Source organism: Schistocerca serialis, chromosome 2 (assembly GCF_023864345.2).
Source record: "Schistocerca serialis cubense isolate TAMUIC-IGC-003099 chromosome 2, iqSchSeri2.2, whole genome shotgun sequence".
NCBI lineage: Eukaryota > Metazoa > Arthropoda > Insecta > Orthoptera > Acrididae > Schistocerca > Schistocerca serialis.
The window spans coordinates 997,580,614-997,600,192 of NC_064639.1; the positions used below are offsets into that span (position 1 = coordinate 997,580,614).

Genomic DNA, 19,579 nt, shown 5'->3' on the forward strand with positions numbered 1-19,579 from the left:
GTGAGAAAGATATGGGTAACATAAATATAGAGGCAGCCATCTCAGATCATAAACTATAGTGGTAAGGATAATTAACTGGATAATAAATTATGTCCTTAATAAACCCCAATATTTGTCCATAACTAGTAGGATAGAATCACAGCGTCCTAAATAAACAATGTGGCGAAATGGTCTACTGGGAGAGGAGGCAAGGGTGGGGGAGGGAGGAAGGAGGACAGATAACGATTACAGTTGTGGTTTGTTTGGATCAGAGTCATAAATAATTGCACCAGACAACGCTCTGCTTACCTATTTACAGCTCCATGCCTACAGTATGCATGCCAGATGACAAAGAACCAATTCGAAAATTTTCTGCAAATTCCATAAGATACAAACAACAGTCAATTCTGGAAAATAATTACAGTCATTGCTTAACATCTCATTTACTCATTAACTGCATGAAAACATCTGAAATGTGTTTACAGTCATAGGCGTTATTTGTGTAACATTGTGCTTCTATTGAGTTGTAGAGAATGAACTTTTCAGTGATTGTATTACCAACTAACTCTTTCAACAAAAGTCTTCCGCTCTCTTGAAATATTACAGATGTGTTCCTTTACAGCAATCATTTCCATTCCTGCAAAACACTAACTGAAAAGTTGTCAACAAAATATCAATAATTGTTATTGTAAAAATAAATAACTGGAAGTCTATGAGTTCCAGAAAAAATTTGCATGAAAGTATCAATATCTGAAATAATCTAATTTATTTTGAACAAATAAAATGAGCATTGTAATTCAGTTTTTTGTTAATTTTGACTGGTGAGGGGTCATTGTAATAATATTATAACAAATGACTGAATAGAAATTCGACACTCATGAAATCAGATGGACTGGCTAGTGATACAAAATTGTAATAAAGTGGAGTAGGTAGAGACATTAGAGGAATAAGAATACAATTTTTTAGAAAAATAATCTTATTGATTTCCCATAAGACTACGCAGCTTTTTACATTCTGCTGAAGTGTTTTTTTCTCTTAGAAAGTATTTAGTACAAGATTGCTACCTATGTTACCTGAATTGGAAATTGCGTACCTATGTTCAAACGCTGCATTCTCAGACTTCAAAATCTTTTTATATATATATATATATATATATATATATATATATATATATATATAATGCTTTCTGAAAGAGGTATATATATAGCCCAAAATCAGTCACAGTGTTCCTTATTAGTTTCAGTAGTATTTATTAACAGTCAACAAAGCTTGAAATTTTAAAAAAAGTATCCCTTGATGTAACATAGTTACTGAAAAGTGATCATAAATATAACTAATGTTTGTTCTGAACCAACAAGTCTAGTATTCAGTTATTTCCGTGATTACTGAAAAACCTACTTGGAGTGTAAAATTAAACAGAATCTACTTAGCTGATATGTAAGTGATTTGTGTGCCTTAATATGCGGTAATGAGCACAAGTAGATTGTAAATCTCACTAATAAATTAATGTAATAGAGTAATAGTTCTTAAACAACATAACTGGTTGCGGTATGTATATGTATCCTTACTGTAACAATGTCGTGGGAAGCTAATCTGCGAATATGTCTAATGATTCTACTGTAAAGAATATGAAAAAGGAAATAAATCTGTAATCACAACAGTGGAAAGAGAATGAAGTTCCATCGTGTTCGTCTTAGTAACGAGCAGGCATCAGAATTACAAACGGAATGACTAAGTACAGCCCACGTCGTGCTTGCTGTGTTTGTTTACGTTCATCCCTGTACATTTTAAATATGAATGGTATATCGCAATATCACATTCAGCCAACAGGCTGCGAGATCCAAATACCTTTACTGCATTGCTGTTGTGAGAACAGATTTCATCAAAATATTTTATCTATAAAATTTGCAATCTTCTTCTTTGATTCCGAGTCGTGAGTAACAGAAAAAAGATTGTCTTAAGAGAACAGTTGCATTTAATGGACTAAACGTTTCTAGCTATTACCAGGTATCTATTATGTGAAAGGTCGTCTTGGCAAATTAAAACTGTGGGTAAATGTTCCTCATACGGCAATAAAACTGCAGATTTTCGGGCGATACGAGACCCTTCCATTAGCATAGTTAGCCATTAAGTAGGCAGTCGACTGGGTACCTGAACTTTATCGCAAATCTACTAATACCCACATTACTCCATTGACAGATCTGCAATTAATGTTTGCCAGACTATTCTGATAAACTGCAGGAGAGATTCGCAGGAGCTGTAGAGTAATATCCGTTGTTCCTACATAACTATATTGGTATAAATTCGTTATTATTTGGCTGCTAGGAAAGTTCTCACGAAATAAGGAAGTGCAGAGGTTACCTATCTGAAGAAACCTTTGACCTTCACGGTCGTACTTGGGCCACACTACAGGTTCGTTGCTCGTCACAGGGTGTGGCTCGTTTGGATTCCTGCAAAAGACAAAAGTTTTGGAAATATAGTAACATATTGTGGAGGATCTTCAAAAATTATGATACAACTGACTCCGGAACTAAAATAATTTGTCCGAATGCATTGTACATCGTATGAGAGCACAGGAATGGAAATAACAATTTTAAAGTAAAAAATATGTATTATTAATTACTGAAATATGAAAGATAAGTTGCCACAAGTAAAAGCACCAAAATTAACATATAATAACAAGTATAATTTATTTGTATATGTTAATAATTTTTATAGACTTCAGCTGATTCCTGTAATTTTGGAATTGTATGCAGTTATGTATGCTTATATCAAACTATTTGTAGTATAATGTTGGGCAAACCACATTCTGCGTAAATTAAAAAGCACAGAATTCCATTTGCTAACTAAATATATTCATTAAGAGAAAACAAACTATCATCGGAACCGGAAGAAAATGTGACCATATGAGACTGATGCGACAAAGATAATCGTCGATGGTATATAGGGAATATAGTAGAGCAACATTCGTATGGCACATCTGCTTTATTTCCGATGTCTTTTTCAGCAGAAATAGCCAGAAGTCAGAAACATGTTGCGTGCTTGCATTTTAAAAAATGCCGCAAATAAAGTATTCATCCGGAGGCTAAATATTTAGCTGCAATCCGTTGTTTCAAACCTCAATCTCCCCACACCCTTTCTAAAAGCGGAATGAGCCAATGGGCAATTGTTTTTTTTTCTATTTTCCCCAGGTGGAGTGTCGATACGATGTGAGGAACTCAGGTTTGATTTTCCGGATTCGCAAATATTTCATACAGATTATTAATTCTTTAAACATTCCTCTTGTCTGAAAAGTGGTCTGTTTGATGATGGACCAACCACACATGTGCCACCCTCCACCACACACAGACACACACACACACACACACACACACACATACACACACACACACATCACTCACACAAACACTCCGTTTCCAAAGGACGCTTTTCAGACAGCAAAAAGTGGCCAGTTACCGAACAAGATGAAGTTCATACTACATTCAGGAGCTGTATTAAAGTAAAGCCCATCCTCTAGTACTGCCAAGTCTTCACTGCGTCTTTGCAAAGCGTGATAACACAGTTTCATACAGAGAGTACTGTTGGTTGCTTCCGAAAACAGACTTACACCAGAGGTAAAATAAAAACCGGTCCAGTGATTGCAGCTATATACAGTATGTTTCCGTAAGAACATGCAAAAATGTAAGGGGACGTACTGAATGCTCCACTGAACAATTTGAGACAGGGAACCTGAGGTCAGAGAAGCCAGCTTAGGGAGATATCCAAGTAAACTTATCTACCGCTTTGTCTGGCGTTACTGTTTTTCAGCTTATTTGCAACTAACATGCTTACAAGTTTACACGTACTGTTCTGTTTATTTACAAGTAAACTCCTTTTTTTTCCTGAAAGGAAACAAGGCGGGGGAGCCTGAGTGCAGGGAAGCCGTGAGGTAGTTTTTGCTTAATTTTCTTGTCGATAAGTTGGCTTTGTTGTATCGTATTTACATTGTCCCATGACAGAACGTGCTAGGAATCAACGACAGACCAATACATTAATCAGTGCTATTCAGAGGCGTACAGTGCAATACGATGGAGCAGTACTGGTGCAGTATTTCCTGATAGCTAGATTGGAAGTGGAATCCTATTCCATGACCTGCGAGGTCACCTGACCTGAATCCCCTTGATTACTTTCTGTGGGGATGTCTAAAGTCACTTGTGTGTGAGACCACAGTGGATACGGAGATGGAATCGGTTGCCAGAATCATAGATGCCTGTGATGTGATTCGGAGCTCACCTGGGATATTTGTCAGGGTCAGAACCTTGTTCGCCGATATCGTGCGGACTAGATGTGCGACTGGAATCAAGACTTCCTTGCAGACAGAACTCAAGACGTCGCGCTTAACGGAACAGAATCGACAGATGTAAAGGTAATTTCCGGAGTACCCTAAGGGAATGTGATAGTGTCGTTACTATTTACGGTGAATATAAATAATCTAGTAGAAAGAGTCGGGAGCTGTTTAAGACTGTTCTCAGATGGCACGGTTCCCTACAGGAAAGTAGCAATGCCAGAAGACATTACTGATTTGTAGAATGTCCTAAAGAGGAGTGATGAACTTTGGAGACTCTGGCAGTTGACCCTGAACGTGAATACATGTAACTTATTGTGCACACACAGTAAAAGTAATCCACTATTGTACAACTACATAACTGATGACAAATTGCTGTAAACAGTATGTACCGTAAAATATCTTGGAGTATTTATCCAGAGTGACCTTAAGTGGAATGACTACAAAAAAAAAAAAAAAAATGGTATGAAAAGCAAATGCATGACTGAGACTCATAGCAAGAATGTTAAGGAAATCTATCTCATCCATTGTTCAACCGAATCTTGAGTATTCATCATTAATCTGGGACCGTTACCGGGTAGGACTAGTGGAAGAAATAAAGAATATCCAACGAAGAAGGGCGCATTTCGTCACAGGACCGTTTGGGTTTCCCGAGTGCGTTTCAGGAATGCCAAAAACAGAAAAAAACCACCTCTAGTGGCAGACACTACAAGAGAGGCATTGTGCATCACTGAGAAGTTTTCTGTTGAAATATCGAGAGAGCACTTTCCAGGAAGAGTCGGACAACATATTGCTTTCTCCCACATACACCTTGCGAAATGACCACAAGGAGAAAATTCGAGAAATTTGATCTACTAGAGGGGCTTAGCAAGAATCATTCTTCCCACTTGCCAGTTGCAAAAGTGAAGGGTGGATCAGTCAGTGATGTCCGAAGTATCCTCCGCTATACACCGTCACATGGCTTACAGAGTACTGATGTGGCTGTAGCTTATGAAACACTGGACGAGTATCGTCTGGGTGATGTGAATTCCGATTTAAGCAACAGCTAGTTTTTAACGCATTTCATTAATTAAGACGTTAAACCTCCTGAATTATAAGTACAGTGGTATAATTTCGCACGTATATGCTATATGTGGGTACTATATGCAAAATGTCTTGCCAATATAGTTAATAATAAAGAAGTAATGAATGCCTAACACTGAAGTTGTATACTGCATGAATAGAAGAAATGTAATAAGCGGTAAATATTTCTCCTGTCATTATTTTGCGAGCAGTGCCAGCGGTAAAAATTGTCATAAAGGTTAGAAATTATGATTAAAGTTTGTTAGAAGTTGCTAAGTGATCTCTTTCGCAAATACTGGATGAATATAGTCTGGATATTTCCGTATGGTGAGCTGCACTGCCCCAAGACATGTACAAGATTTGTAAATATAATATTTATCTTACAGTGTTAAACTTTTAACAGAAGATTACTATATGAGTAGTTTATGACGGTATTTTAAATTTTTAAATTCGTTCACTAATTACATGAAATATTGGAAATAAAATTTTTGTTGCTCCTGAAAGCCATTAGTTAGGTAGTCTGTCACTGCGACCGAATTAGTCGTTTGGTAATATAGATGAGTTGTTTATTAAGCTTGATCTGGGGATACCTACTCCGAGATCGTGTCCATTAACGTCTCTGCTACGCTTAATTGTGCATTGCTTGTGAGCTTTGTTATGTAGTTATATTAATGAGTCCGCCTCCATTTGTGAACTTCAGTATGATGACGTGCATACATACTTTTAAAAAAAGCACAATGTGAGAAATATGGTATTTGTAAATAATGTTTAGTCACGCAAATGTAATTTATTTCCATACATCTCCCTCTGCATGACTAAATATTTTTTATTGTTATATTTTTGACATTGTATTTTGTATGTTTCTAACACTTGCTGTTAGCAAAACTCTGGAAGCACTTCTTGTATGGTTACTACGATACCACCGAGCCGATAGAAAGCACAGCAGAGCAGCATTAGCAGCACTTGTGTGTTCAACGTAGATTAATTTAGTCTTTGTTTTTTGTTCACATGCTTCTGCAAAGAAGTGAACTGTACGTGTGTATTTTACTGTGTAGATTCGAGTTTAGAAAATTAATCGTAGTTTTTTTGGTTTTGCTCAAGTCCTGTGAATATCGTTGTGTAGGGCAGCTTCGCAGTGTAAATTTTCCGTGCAGAGAAATTTATCTCTGTTTAATATCTTGCAGTCTCGGAGTTCAGTGAGAAATCTGCACATCAATTTTTAGTGTTACTTTATTCTTCTTTGGTATATTTTCAAACTCAGTAGCACCACTTGAGAACTCATATCTATTTTATACATGGTACGATAAGGCTAGGGACTGTGCTTGTTGTGAGCGGACACAAAGAGAGGTGGCTGTTGTCCGGAAACAGCTGGAAGCTGCGTTGGCTACGGTCGACAAGCTTCTAGCTAATGCTCGAAGTTGCAGTGACGTCGGGGCTCCAGTGACGAGATCTGCGACACCTTTGGTGTCATTGGAATACCCTGGTGTCCCGGATGTGACTACGGCTTCCGATACGCAACAGTTGATCGGTCCCTCCTCACTCCAGAGTGGGTGGCAGACAGTAGTGGGTTCGCGTGTCACTGGGCGGAAGGCGAAACAGGGAGCACGCAGAACGGCTGGCTCCCTACGTCTTAGCAACAGGTACGAGGTGCTTCCCAGTGTTGATGATAACTTTGAGCCAGCACGGGATGCCTCTCCTGTTGGGCCAGCGGTCTATTTTCCTGCCCAGTCCGGACAAGTACAGAGGGTGGGGGGTATGCTAGTCATTGGGATCTCCAATGTTAGGCGGGTTATGGAGCGCCTCAGCAGGCAAGGCGAGATAGAATTCTAGTGTGCATTCGGTATGTTTGCCTTGATGAGGGGGAGGCCCTGCCGGCGGCTATCGAGCGCACTGGGTGTAACCGGCTGCATGTAGTGGCACATGTCGCCACGAATGACGCCTGCCGCTGGGGTTCTGAGGCCATCCTCGGCTCCTTTCGGCGGCTGGCTGATTTGGTGAAGGCAACTAGCAACGCACGCAGGGTGCAGCCTGTCTATTTGTAGCATCGTACCCAGGGTTGATCGCCGTGCTCTGGTTTCGAGCAGGGTGGAAGGTCTAAACCAGAGGCTCAGACGGCTCTGCGACGCATCGGGTGCGAATTTCTCGACCTCTGCTATCGGATGCAGAATTGTAGGGTTTTGACTTAATAGGTCAGGCGTGCACTACCCGCAGGAAGCGGCTACTAGGGTAACGGAATACGTGTGGCGCGCACACGGGGCTTTTTTAAGTTGGAGGACCCCTCCCTTGGGAGCAAACACGATTTGCCTGTTAAATCAGCCACAGTGATCTCAGAGATTCTTGGACCTCGCAGATCAGAGATAGAAAAGGTTAATATGATTTTAGTAAACTGCACGAGCATCCAGGGAAAGGTCCCAGAATTAGTATCGCTTATTGAAGGTTATAATGCACAGATAGTATTGGGAACAGAAAGCTGGTTGAAGCCAGACGTCAATGACAATGAAATCCTAAGTTCAGACTGGAATGTGTATCATATGGATAGGTTAGTCGCCAATGGTGGCGGCGTGTTTATTGCAGTAAAAAATTCGATAAAATCTAGCAAGGTTATCACAGATTCCGAATGTGAATTAATCTGGGTGAAAATGAGTATCAAAGAACGGTCAAAATTGGTGATCGGATGCTTTTATATACCACCTGGGTCAGGATCTGTAGTTGTAGAGTGCTTCAGACAGAGCTTGCAGAATGTCATCAGTAAATTTCCTGAAGATGCCGTTGTAATACGGGGTGACTTCAACTTGCCAGGTATAGATGTGGAGTGTTGTACCATCAAAACTGGTGCCAGAGACAGGGAATCGTGTGGCACTGTTCTGGATGTCTTGTCCGAAAACTACCTTGAGCAGATAGAGAACCAACTCGTGAGGGTAATGGAAGATAACAGAGAGAAGGCCGATATACTGAATTCGGTCTTCCTAAGTTGTTTCACCGAGGAATATCGTAACTCTGTCCCTTCTTTCAATCCTCGTGATACCATCAAAATGACAGATATTGAGATAACCGATCGTGGAATTGAAAGGCAGCTACAATCGCTTAGTAGTGGAAGGCTTCAGGACCAGATGAGATACGTATAAGATTATATAAAGGTTATGCGAAATAAATTGCTCCCCTTCCAGCAGTAATTTATCGCAGATCGCTTGAGCAACGAAAGGTACCCAACGACTGGAAAAAAGAGCAGGTCGTTCCTGTTTTTAAGAATGACCGTAAGACAGATCCACTCAATTATAGACCTATATCGCTGACGTAAGTCTGTTGTGGAATTATGGAACATGTTTTATGCTCAAAAATTGTGACGTTCTTTGAAAATGAACAGCTCCTCTATAAAAATCAACAGGATCCCGCAAACAGAGATCCTGCCAAACTCAGCTTGCTCTTGTCCTCCACGAGCTCCACAGTGTAGTGGACAAAGGCTCACAGGCTGATGCCGTTGTTCCTTAATTTCAGTAAGGCATTAGAAACCGCCCCGCGATTGGATTCTAGACTTCCTTGCACACAAAACTCGACACGTCGCTCTTAACGGATCTAAATCGACAGATGTAAAGGTAATATCCGGAGTATCACAGGGAAGTGTGATAGGACCGTTGCTATTCACAATATATGTAAACGATCTAGTAGAATGCGTCGGATGCTCTTTAAGGCTATTCGCAGATGATGCAGTTGTTTATACCAAAGTAGCAACGCTAGAAGATAGAAATAGTTTGCAGAACGACCTGCAAAGAATTGATGAAAGGTGTAGACTCTGGCAGTTGACCCTGAACGTAAGTAAATGTAACATATTTTGCATTCATAGGAAAAGAAATCCACTACTGTACAGCTACACTTCTGATGATAAACAGCTGGAGGCAGCGTCTGCCGTAAAATATCCAGGCGAAACTATCCAGAGCGACCTTAAGTGGAATGACTACATAAAACAGATAGTGCGAAAAGCAGACACAAACCTCAGATTCATCGGAAGAATCCTAAGGAAATGTAGCTCATTCACGAAAGAAGTGGCTTATAAGGCACTTGTTCGCCCGATTCTTGAGTATTGTTCATCTAACTGGGATCCCTGTCAGGTAGGACTGATAGAGGAAATAGAGAAGATCCAATGTCGCCTTTCTTCAAGGGATCGTTTAGCTGGCGAGGGCGTTACGGACATGCTAAACAAACTCTACTGGCAGACGTTACAAGAGAGACGTCATGCCTCACGGAGATATTAACTACTGAAATTTGAGGACAGCACTTTTCAGGAGGAGTCAGACAAGATATTACTTCCCCCAGCATACATCTCGCGTATTGACCACTCGGTGAAGATTCGAGAAATTAGAGCCAATACAGAGGCTTACCGACAATTATTCTTCCCACGCACTCTTCGCGAGAGGAATAGGGTTGGAGGGATTAGATAGTGGTACCGAAAATAACCTCCGCCACACACCATTAGATGGCTTGCGGAGTATAATGTAGATGTAGATACACACTTTCCGCCTTAAGTTTTCCTGTATGTAGTACGTATGAATACAACAGGTGCCTTATAATGGACTTTAACCGAAATCGATCGCACGATAAAGACCAAATTGAATAGCTGCTTCACATGTACGTGTACATGACGTCATTTTTTCAAGGATACTTTCCGATGATTAGGTGGGCTCAATTCATGGTCAGGCTATTTCTTTAAGGGTAGCGTCTTTGACTTGTAATCAAAACGTCCTGAATCCCGGGTCTGAATAGTAAACTGCTTTTATTATGAACAAAAATAATCAGCAATTGCGGCCGAAGACTACCGCTATGAAGAGTCACCCTTGTTCTGCTAAAGGCCTTGTCAAGCAAGATTGTGAATGGAACGAGAAACTGGCCCTAAAAGTCGGAAGAATCAGCACTGACCAACCGCAAGAGGAGACAGGAGGCAATGGAAACCACTGCATTAAAGGCACACACTGTTTGTCCAACAGATATGTGACCTGTAACTGAAAAAAGTTTTATGAGCTCTTCGTTGGAAAGGGATTCAGTGTTATACCTCCCTTCAGAATTCTGGGGGGGGGGACTGTTAACGGGGAGATAAAATGAGAAGATGATTGAATAATCATTGAAAAGGTAACGTTCTGTAAGTCGAGTGTGGAATGACAAGTCTGATCGTGGTAATGAAGCACCAAAACCTGAAACGGTTGATGCCAAGGCTCAGTCTACATATAGTGGGGGTCCGTCAGGTGAAATGGAAAGAAGACAAAGGTTTCCGGTCAGACGAGTAAAGGGTAATATCAGCACCAGCAGAAAAAGATATGGCGGGAGAAGATTCCTTACGAATAGGATGGTAGGGCAAACAGTGACTTACTGTGAATAGTTCAGTGATAGCGTTGTTCTCATCAGAATCGACAGCAGACCAACACCGCCAACAATAGTTCAGGTATACATGCCGACTTCACAAGCAGAAGTTGAAACGAAATGTGTGGCTAGCACCTCCCGTCTGGTAGACCAGTCTCCTAGTGCATGTCTTTTTAGTTGATGCTTGCCCTTGCATGGCATACCTCCGCTCTGATCACTCAGTTGTCGAGGCGGACAAGCAGAAGATAAAGAGAGACAAAAAAGTATGTGAGGATCTAAACAGGCAACTCAGTTCCCTACATGAAGACGAAAGTGTAATAATCATGGCGTATTGGAAGGCGGGTTTAGGGGTAGGAATTGAATAAAGGGTTACGGGAGAATATGGACCTGGTAGTAGGTATGAGAGAAATGGTTCAAATGGCTCAAGCGCTACGGGACTTAACATCTGAGGTCATCAGTCCCCTAGACTTAGAACTACTTAGACCTAACTAACCTAAGGACATCACACACATCCATGCCCGAGGCAGGATTCGAACCTGCGGTCATAGCAGCAGCGCGGTTCCGGACTGAAGAGCCTAGAACCGCTCGGCCAAAGCGGCCAGCATATGAGAGACGAGAAAAAGTAACTGAGTTCTACAATAACAGTAACGGCGAATACTCCGTTTAAGAATCACAATATGAGGAGGTCTAGTTTTCCAAGCCGGGAAATACGGGAAGATTTCAGTTATATTACATCATAGCCAGACAGAGATTCCAAAACCAAATATGATATTGTAAGGTACACTCAGGAGAAGGTATACACTGCGATCACAATTCAGTAACTGTGTAAAAATGTTGTACTCTAAGAGACTTGTCCGGAAGAGTCAATGTGCACTGAAGTGGGATACTGAAGTACTGAGGAATGATGAGAAGCTTCTTAAGTTTTCTTATATTGTAGATACTAGAATAATAAATGTTACAATATGTGGTTTAATTGAAGAAGAATGGAGAACTCTATAAAGAGCAGTCACAGAATTTGGACAGACAAATAAAGATACAAGGAAGGTAGCTGCTAAGAAACCATAGGCAATAGAAGAAATACCTCAACTGATTGAAGAAAGTAGGAAGTGCGAAAATGTATATGGAGGTTTAGAAACACAGAAATATGTGTCACGTAGGAAATAAGTAAGTTGGAAGCGAAGGAAAACCAAGGCGAAATGGCTGCAGGAAAAATATGAAGGAACCGAAGACGAAATCTTCGTCGGTAGAAATGATTTAAAATGTAGAAAACTCCCAATCATTGAAAATAAAAATATAGGCTTCGACATACAAAGTGCGATGTTAATTCCACTGTTAAGCGTAGAGAAGAGGGCAGATAGCTAGTAAGATTGCGTTGAAGGCCTCTACGAAGGAAGCACTTCTCTAATGGCGTGTCTGCGGATGTGGAAGACATAGGGGATCCAGTATTGGAGCCATAGTTTAATAAAGGTTTTGGTAGACTTCACATTAAATAAGACAGAAGGAATACCTAACATTCCTTCGGAATTTCTCAAATAATGGAGGTAAATAGCAGCCAAGCAAGTGTTAGAGTTACTTTGTGGAGCGTATTAGTCTGGAGACATACCATTAGACATTCTGACAATATCATTCATACAATCTTGAAGACAACAAGGATAGATCAATGCAAAAAAAAAAAAAAATGCACATCAACTTAACGGCTTATGCATCCAAATTGCTGACAATAATAACATACTAAAGCCAAAAAAGGTAGGTTTAGGATCCGTTGGATGGCGATCAATTTGCATTCGGAAAGGTAAGGGAACTAGAGAGGCAGTTCTGACTCCACGAATGGTAAAGGAAGCAAGTCATAAGGAAAATCAAGACACATTCACAGGATTGTTCGACCTATAAAAAAGTTTGGCAAGAATGGTGCAGGGCGTTTGAAATTCTGAGAAAAATGGAATGTGCCATAGGAAAAGACGGTAATTTTAAAAAACTACATATTTTTGCCTTCAGCTGTACTTTATGTTTATTCTCTACCTATTTCAAGTTTTTTGTCGGAACAGGAGAAAACTGTAAAAAAAGACACAGTGCGTTTACAGGTACACAGACTGTTTTCAGACGTACTGTTATCACGATTGTACACTCCTGGAAATTGAAATAAGAACACCGTGAATTCATTGTCCCAGGAAGGGGAAACTTCATTGACACATTCCTGGGGTCAGATACATCACATGATCACACTGACAGAACCACAGGCACATAGACACAGGCAACAGAGCATGCACAATGTCGGCACTAGTACAGTGAATATCCACCTTTCGCAGCAATGCAGGCTGCTATTCTCCCATGGAGACGATCGTAGAGATGCTGGATGTAGTCCTGTGGAACGGCTTGCCATGCCATTTCCACCTGGCGCCTCAGTTGGACCAGCGTTCGTGCTGGACGTGCAGACCGCGTGAGACGACGCTTCATCCAGTCCCAAACATGCTCAATGGGGGACAGATCCGGAGATCTTGCTGGCCAGGGTAGTTGACTTACACCTTCTAGAGCACGTTGGGTGGCACGGGATACATGCGGACGTGCATTGTCCTTTTGGAACAGCAAGTTCCCTTGCCGGTCTAGGAATGGTAGAACGATGGGTTCGATGACGGTTTGGATGTACCGTGTACTATTCAGTGTCCCCTCGACGATCACCAGTGGTGTACGGCCAGTGTAGTAGATCGCTCCCCACACCATGATGCCGGATGTTGGCCCTGTGTGCCTCGGTCGTATGCAGTCCTGATTGTGGCGCTCACCTGCACGGCGCCAAACACGCATACGACCATCATTGGCACCAAGGCAGAAGCGACTTTCATCGCTGAAGACGACACGTCTCCATTCGTCCCTCCATTCACGCCTGTCGCGACACCACTGGAGGCGGGCTGCACGATGTTGGGGCGTGAGCGGAAGACGGCCTAACGGTGTGCGGGACCGTAGCCCAGCTTCATGGAGACGGTTGCGAATGGTCCTCGCCGATACCCCAGGAGCAACAGTGTCCCTAATTTGCTGGGAAGTGGCGGTGCGGTCCCCTACGGCACTGCGTAGGATCCTATGGTCTTGGCGTGCATCTGTGCGTCGCTGCGGTCCGGTCCCAGGTCGACGGGCACGTGCACCTTCCGCCGACCACTGGCGACAACATCGATGTACTGTGGAGACCTCACGCCCCACGTTTGAGCAATTCGGCGGCACGTCCACCAGGCTTCCCGCACGCCCACTATACGCCCTCGCTCAAAGTCCGTCAACTGCACATACGATTCACGTCCACGCTGTCGCGGCATGCTACCAGTGTTAAAGACTGCGATGGAGCTCCGTATGCTACGGCAAACTGGCTGACACTGACGGCGGCGGTGCACAAATGCTGCGCAGCTAGCGCCATTCGACGGCCAACACCGCGGTTCCTGGTGTGTCCGCTGTGCCGTGCGTGTGATCATTGCTTGTACAGCCCTCTCGCAGTGTCCGGAGCAAGTATGGTGGGTCTGACACACCGGTGTCAATGGGTTCTTTTTTCCATTTCCAGGAGTGTATGTGTTCTACTTTTAGTTGGCTCATATATGATGAAAATGTATGCTTGATCCATTAACGCACACTCAGTAAGAGCTAAGGTTTTAAATAATGACCTTTCTCTATTTTCTCTTGCGAAACGGGAAGACAATAAACATAAAATTCTACATCTGATGGTGCAAATATACTTTTTTCATATTATCTAACAGCTGTAAATAGTCACTTACGGAAAGCTCTAAACACCGATAGTATACAGTATGAAAAAAAATTAAGAAGGAACAGTGAAAACTGAAGACCCAGAAAGATGTACTCGAATTAAAACTAAAAAAAAAGTAAGATAAAAAATTCTGTGAACTTTTAACTCGCCATTTGTCCTATCATTCATCGGATGTAGGACTAATTTATTGAACCAGCTGTAGAACTAAGAAAATGGAAAAAAGGCAGTCCACAGTGAGATTCAGGTTCTCTGTTTAGTGGTAGTCTCTACGTTCAAAACCAGGAACGTTGTGTGTGAAATGATGTCGACTGATTTCTTTCTGCAACGTTCTTCCACGAAGCTAGAATGTGAGGGACAAGTATTTTCCTGTCATAATTCCTCACAATGCCCTGAATGTAACTGAAAAGGCATCGCTGCTAACATGCCTAAGACTACTCACGCAAATGAAAAAAGAACGATTTTATTGTAAGGAAATTTTTATTTACTTTTGTGATATTTAAGGGTTGTGGAGAGACCAGAGTGTCATAGGTCAACAGTTGTTATCTATTAACGCTACGCAATTTGCTTCCGACCGAGCATATTCTGAAGAAAACAACTCTATTGGCGATATCGTCGGAAGAATGGGAATTAAGTGTGGAAACTGACAAGACTGAATACCAGTATAGTCTAAGAGATGGCAGCATTTTAATAACAGATAAACTACCTAAAAGTTATCACCTAAATGTTAAAAAAATGCTAAGTAATTTACATACTGCTTAGGCAGGAACCAGTGAAGCACAGAAAATGTGAATAATAAGAAAATGTACATAATTATGCAAATATAGTTTTACCTTAAGAAAACAGAAATTCTTTGTCTTTAACACCCAAAAAAGTTCTCAGTGGGTTTGTTTATTTTCTTAGTATCACATACTAATATTTTTGTGTCTGAGTCCCAATGGAAGTACAGCTGATATTGTGCTCGAGTCTGACATTTTCTGTTGTTCCTACTTCAGTTTTACATACCTTCATGTACTTTGTAACAAGCACTGTCATCTAATGAACAGTGACACAATGCGTGTTGCTGGTCTGGCTCATTTAAAACTTCAGCCGGAATCACAAATGAGGCAGTTAAAAGCAATGGGGCTGTGACAAAAACACGAATCTCAGAAAATGAGATATAAAGTTTGTATGAAATTTAAAATTCTTTGTTCATTTGTCATATTGCCCACAGAAAGTATCAAATGTAGTGGTCATTAATGAAATTATACATATATCTATACAATATCGGTGAATTAAATTTAGAATGTTTCTACCAATAATCTAGTCAACACACACAGTCCTTTGCCTCCAAAGATGTCAGTCCCTTTAGCTCCAGTTAATATTATGTCTGAAACGACCCACAACAATGTAATACAATATTTTGTCTCATTTTCACGTATGGAATTAATCCATAAACGTAACTTTCATTAATTAAAAATGTAATGGAGCAGATAAGAAAAATGAATAAACACTGTGACACACGGAGATAGGAATTTCCAAGCAAGTTCTTGGCACATAAATACACAGATACTCCCTTTCGTTTTTATTACTGGAAATGTCTAGTTCGACTCCAGCATAGCATCATCAGAAGGCATTACATCATCAGCAGAATGTGTGCTTGGCCCCTTATTGCCAGTGATCTGCCATATGGTTAGGCTGTCTTTGACAATGGCATGTATATGCATTTGCATCTCTTTGCGTCCAAAGGGGAAAAACTTTTTGTTGCGCAGTTCTTCGGGTAATCGATAGGAAGCAAACCAAATAGATTGCGTCTTCCACCACAATATACTGCACGTATTTTAAATTATTTAGTTTTGTCATTTACAACCATTTGCTATTAACGGCCTCAATCAATTAATTCTACTTCACTCCTGTAGACCAACAGCCACATTCAGAATAAAAAGAAAACACGTCAGCACCACTAACTAGCGTTCATTGAGATGAATTACCCGCTTGTATAACACTTTTAGCTTTACTTCAACAAGACAACAATACTTTACTTCAATGACGACAATAGGAGATATGGTTTCCTTTTGGCGTCATTACGTGGTGCTGAGTGTTTTTTGAGACTACCGTGGTGTGGTGTCAATACAGAGCTGGTTTCGTCTTGGCATCATTACGTGGTGCTGAGTGTTTTTGAGACTACCGTGGTGTGCGGTTAATACAGTGCTGGTTTCGTTTTGGCATCATTACGTGGTGCTGAGTGTTTTTTGAGTCTACCGTAGTGTTGTGTTAATACACTGTATGACAAAAGAAATACGCAAACACGAAGGAATTATACAAATGGGACGGATATCGTTGGATGTGATGTGCATGAACTGACAAAGAAATGATTAAAGTCTCTAGAAAAAAATTGGATGATTTATTTAAGAGAAAGAGCTTCACAAGTTGAGCAAGTCAGTTTTGGCCCTCATGAAAGCGCTTATTCGGCTTGGCATTGACTGATGGAGCTGTTGGATTCCTCCTGTGGGATATCGTACCAAATTCTCTCCAACTGGCGCTTTAGATCGTCAAAATCCTGAACTGGCTGGAGGGCCTTGCCCATAATGCTCCAAACGTTCCGAAGGGAAGAGGGATCCGCCGAGTTAGCTGACCAAGGTAGGGTTTGGCAAACACGAAGACAAGCAGTAAAAACTCTCGACGTGTACGGATGGGCTTTATCTTCCTAAACTGTAACCCCAGAATGGCTTGGCATTAGCCGACCGGTGTGGCCGAGCGGTTCTAGGCGCTTCAGTCTGGATCCGCGCGACCGCTAATGTCGCAGGTTCGAATCGTGCCTCGGGCTTGGATGTGTGTGTGGTGTACTTAGGTTAGTTATGTTTAAGTAGTTCTAGGGGACTGATGACCTCAGAAGTTAAGTCCCATGGTACTCAGAGTCATTTGAACCATTTTTGGACCTCAGATGTTAAGTCACATAGTGCTTGGAGCCACTCGTTTTGAGCTTGCCATTAAGGGCACCAACACGGGGCCTAGAATATATGACGACTTACCGCTGCGCTGTAATGGTGCCACGGATGACAATCGAAAGGGTCTTGCTATGAAACGAAATGGCACGCCAGACAACCATTCCTGGTTATCAGGTAGTATGGCGGGTAACAGTCAGCTTGGCATCCCACCACTGTCCGTGGTATCTTCAGACACGACTTCGCTAGTCCTCGGGGCTCAATTCGAATCGGAACTCATATCTGAAGACAATTTTATTGCCGTCATTAAAATTCCAGGCCGAAGACGTGTCTGGAGACTCCCCAGACAGCCTTAGGATGCTAACCTGACCGCGGCCAGCCACAGGTGCCGATAATCAGAAGTGATGGTCTAAGATGCCATTTAATTTCGTAGCAGGACCCATTTGGTTGTTATCCGCGTTACTCGTACAGCGTAGCGGGGCGTTGAAACCATTCTAGCCTTGCATTTCAACAAGATAATGCACGCCTGTAGACGACGAGAGTTGCTATTGCTTGTCTTCGTGCCTGCCAAACCCTCCCTTGGCCAACAAGGTCGACAAATTGAGAACGTTTGGAGCATAATAGACAGGATTCTGACGATTTAACACACCCGTTGGACACAATCTGGTGCGATATCCCTCAACTCTGTTAATCAGTGCGAAGCCGAATATGGGCTATAGGGGGGGGGGGGGGGGCAACGCGTTATTGATTTGCTCAGTTTATGAAGATCTGTCTGCTGCATAAATCATCCAGCTTATCTGAAATTGTAGTAATTTGTTTGTCTGCTGAAGTGCGTCACATATATCGATTTCCGTATCATTCGGATAATTCTTTCTTGGTGCGTCACCAGTTATTTTTTTCCCTTAGAATGTAGCTGATGCTTGTAGGGGACAAACCGTCTCAGAAGCATACTACCCCGAAATCTCCTGACGAATGTGTGCGAGGCTGTCAAGATGAAGTGCCGTGGGAAACTGTCCATTGAGGTGGGCCTGCTCATTCTGCACATGACACAATCATGTATGCTGCTTATTTTGGGTATACATTTTTCCTCACCATTAGTAACAAGGCAAAAAGTGACTTCCTTTTCTTTCGTCGGATGCATGGCGAGAGATGAATAATTCTGAACGCCTTGTAGTTGAAAAAAATGTGTTGAAGAGTATACGTAGGAAGGATTAACAACATCATCAGTTTTCATTGCCGCAACTCGATTTTTTCGAGGCGCTGATAAAAGCTTTATATCCGTGTCTTTATCTCATTACTTTTCCCTCCGCGCTATTGATATACTAAATCTGGATGGTCGAAGTCGGTCATATTGCTCTCTAGACACACCGATGGCGAATTCCAGCACCATAATTAACTGTGTATCAACTCTCCCAAACATTTCATGGAAGTTACCGAGAGTTCAGGGTTCACAAACCTTCACTTCGAAACCTGCAACAACAGCGAGAGCTGTGAGCAAACAGTTATCTCTGGCGTCGTCTAGGGGACGTACTACATCCATGTGAAGGTGAAAGGGGGCGTGTATGAGTTGATGAACTCGCTCTAAGGACAATTAACATTATCAGCTTCATTATCAGCTAGGGGTCCCTACATTTAACTGCGACCTGTTACGTATTTTTTGTAAGTTATTGCCATTGCTTCCAATTTCTCTTCAGGAAGGATATTTCTTGATATTGTGATGTAAAGTAGTTATTGTTCGCTGTCAGTGTGCCTACTCCCTACTCTTCATTGATGCGAAAAATTAAAATACCTCCCACTCTGTTTCTAGTCTATACCACATTGTGGTTATTGGAAGCCGTCTGTCTGAGCCACCTTTCATGAAGGTATTATTTGTGATCATTAAATTGACCCCACCTAGTCCAGAAGTTTGCTTTCCGGCTGTTTGCTTACCATACATCCATGCCTGGGAGAAGGACTTTGTGGGGAACTAATTTTATTGATTTATTTCCTTTTATCTGCTATCAACATCCTGTATCACCAACACCTGTAGCCTAATCTCGTTTAACTCTGCGAATGTATGGTAAATTGGGAGTGTATGCGCAATTGTAGATTCATCAAAGCTTTCTTGGTTCTCGTTGTAGAAGCACTGAACGTCTACTGAATTTTTAACTTTCAAAGCTGACTGGTGGCGTGACCAGACAGGAGACCACAGCTTACACATTGGTT

General features: G+C 41.7%; 1 protein-coding gene across 1 annotated transcript in view; it reads right to left on the reverse strand.

Moving 5' to 3' along the window:
* LOC126456583 (uncharacterized) overlaps positions 1–19,579 on the reverse strand; it is a 454,669-nt gene that overhangs the window by 61,214 nt on the left and 373,876 nt on the right. Inside the window, exon 8 of the mRNA XM_050092328.1 lies at positions 2,341–2,429. Coding sequence (XP_049948285.1) covers positions 2,341–2,429 — 89 coding nt within the window. The remainder of the gene's footprint in view (positions 1–2,340; positions 2,430–19,579) is intronic.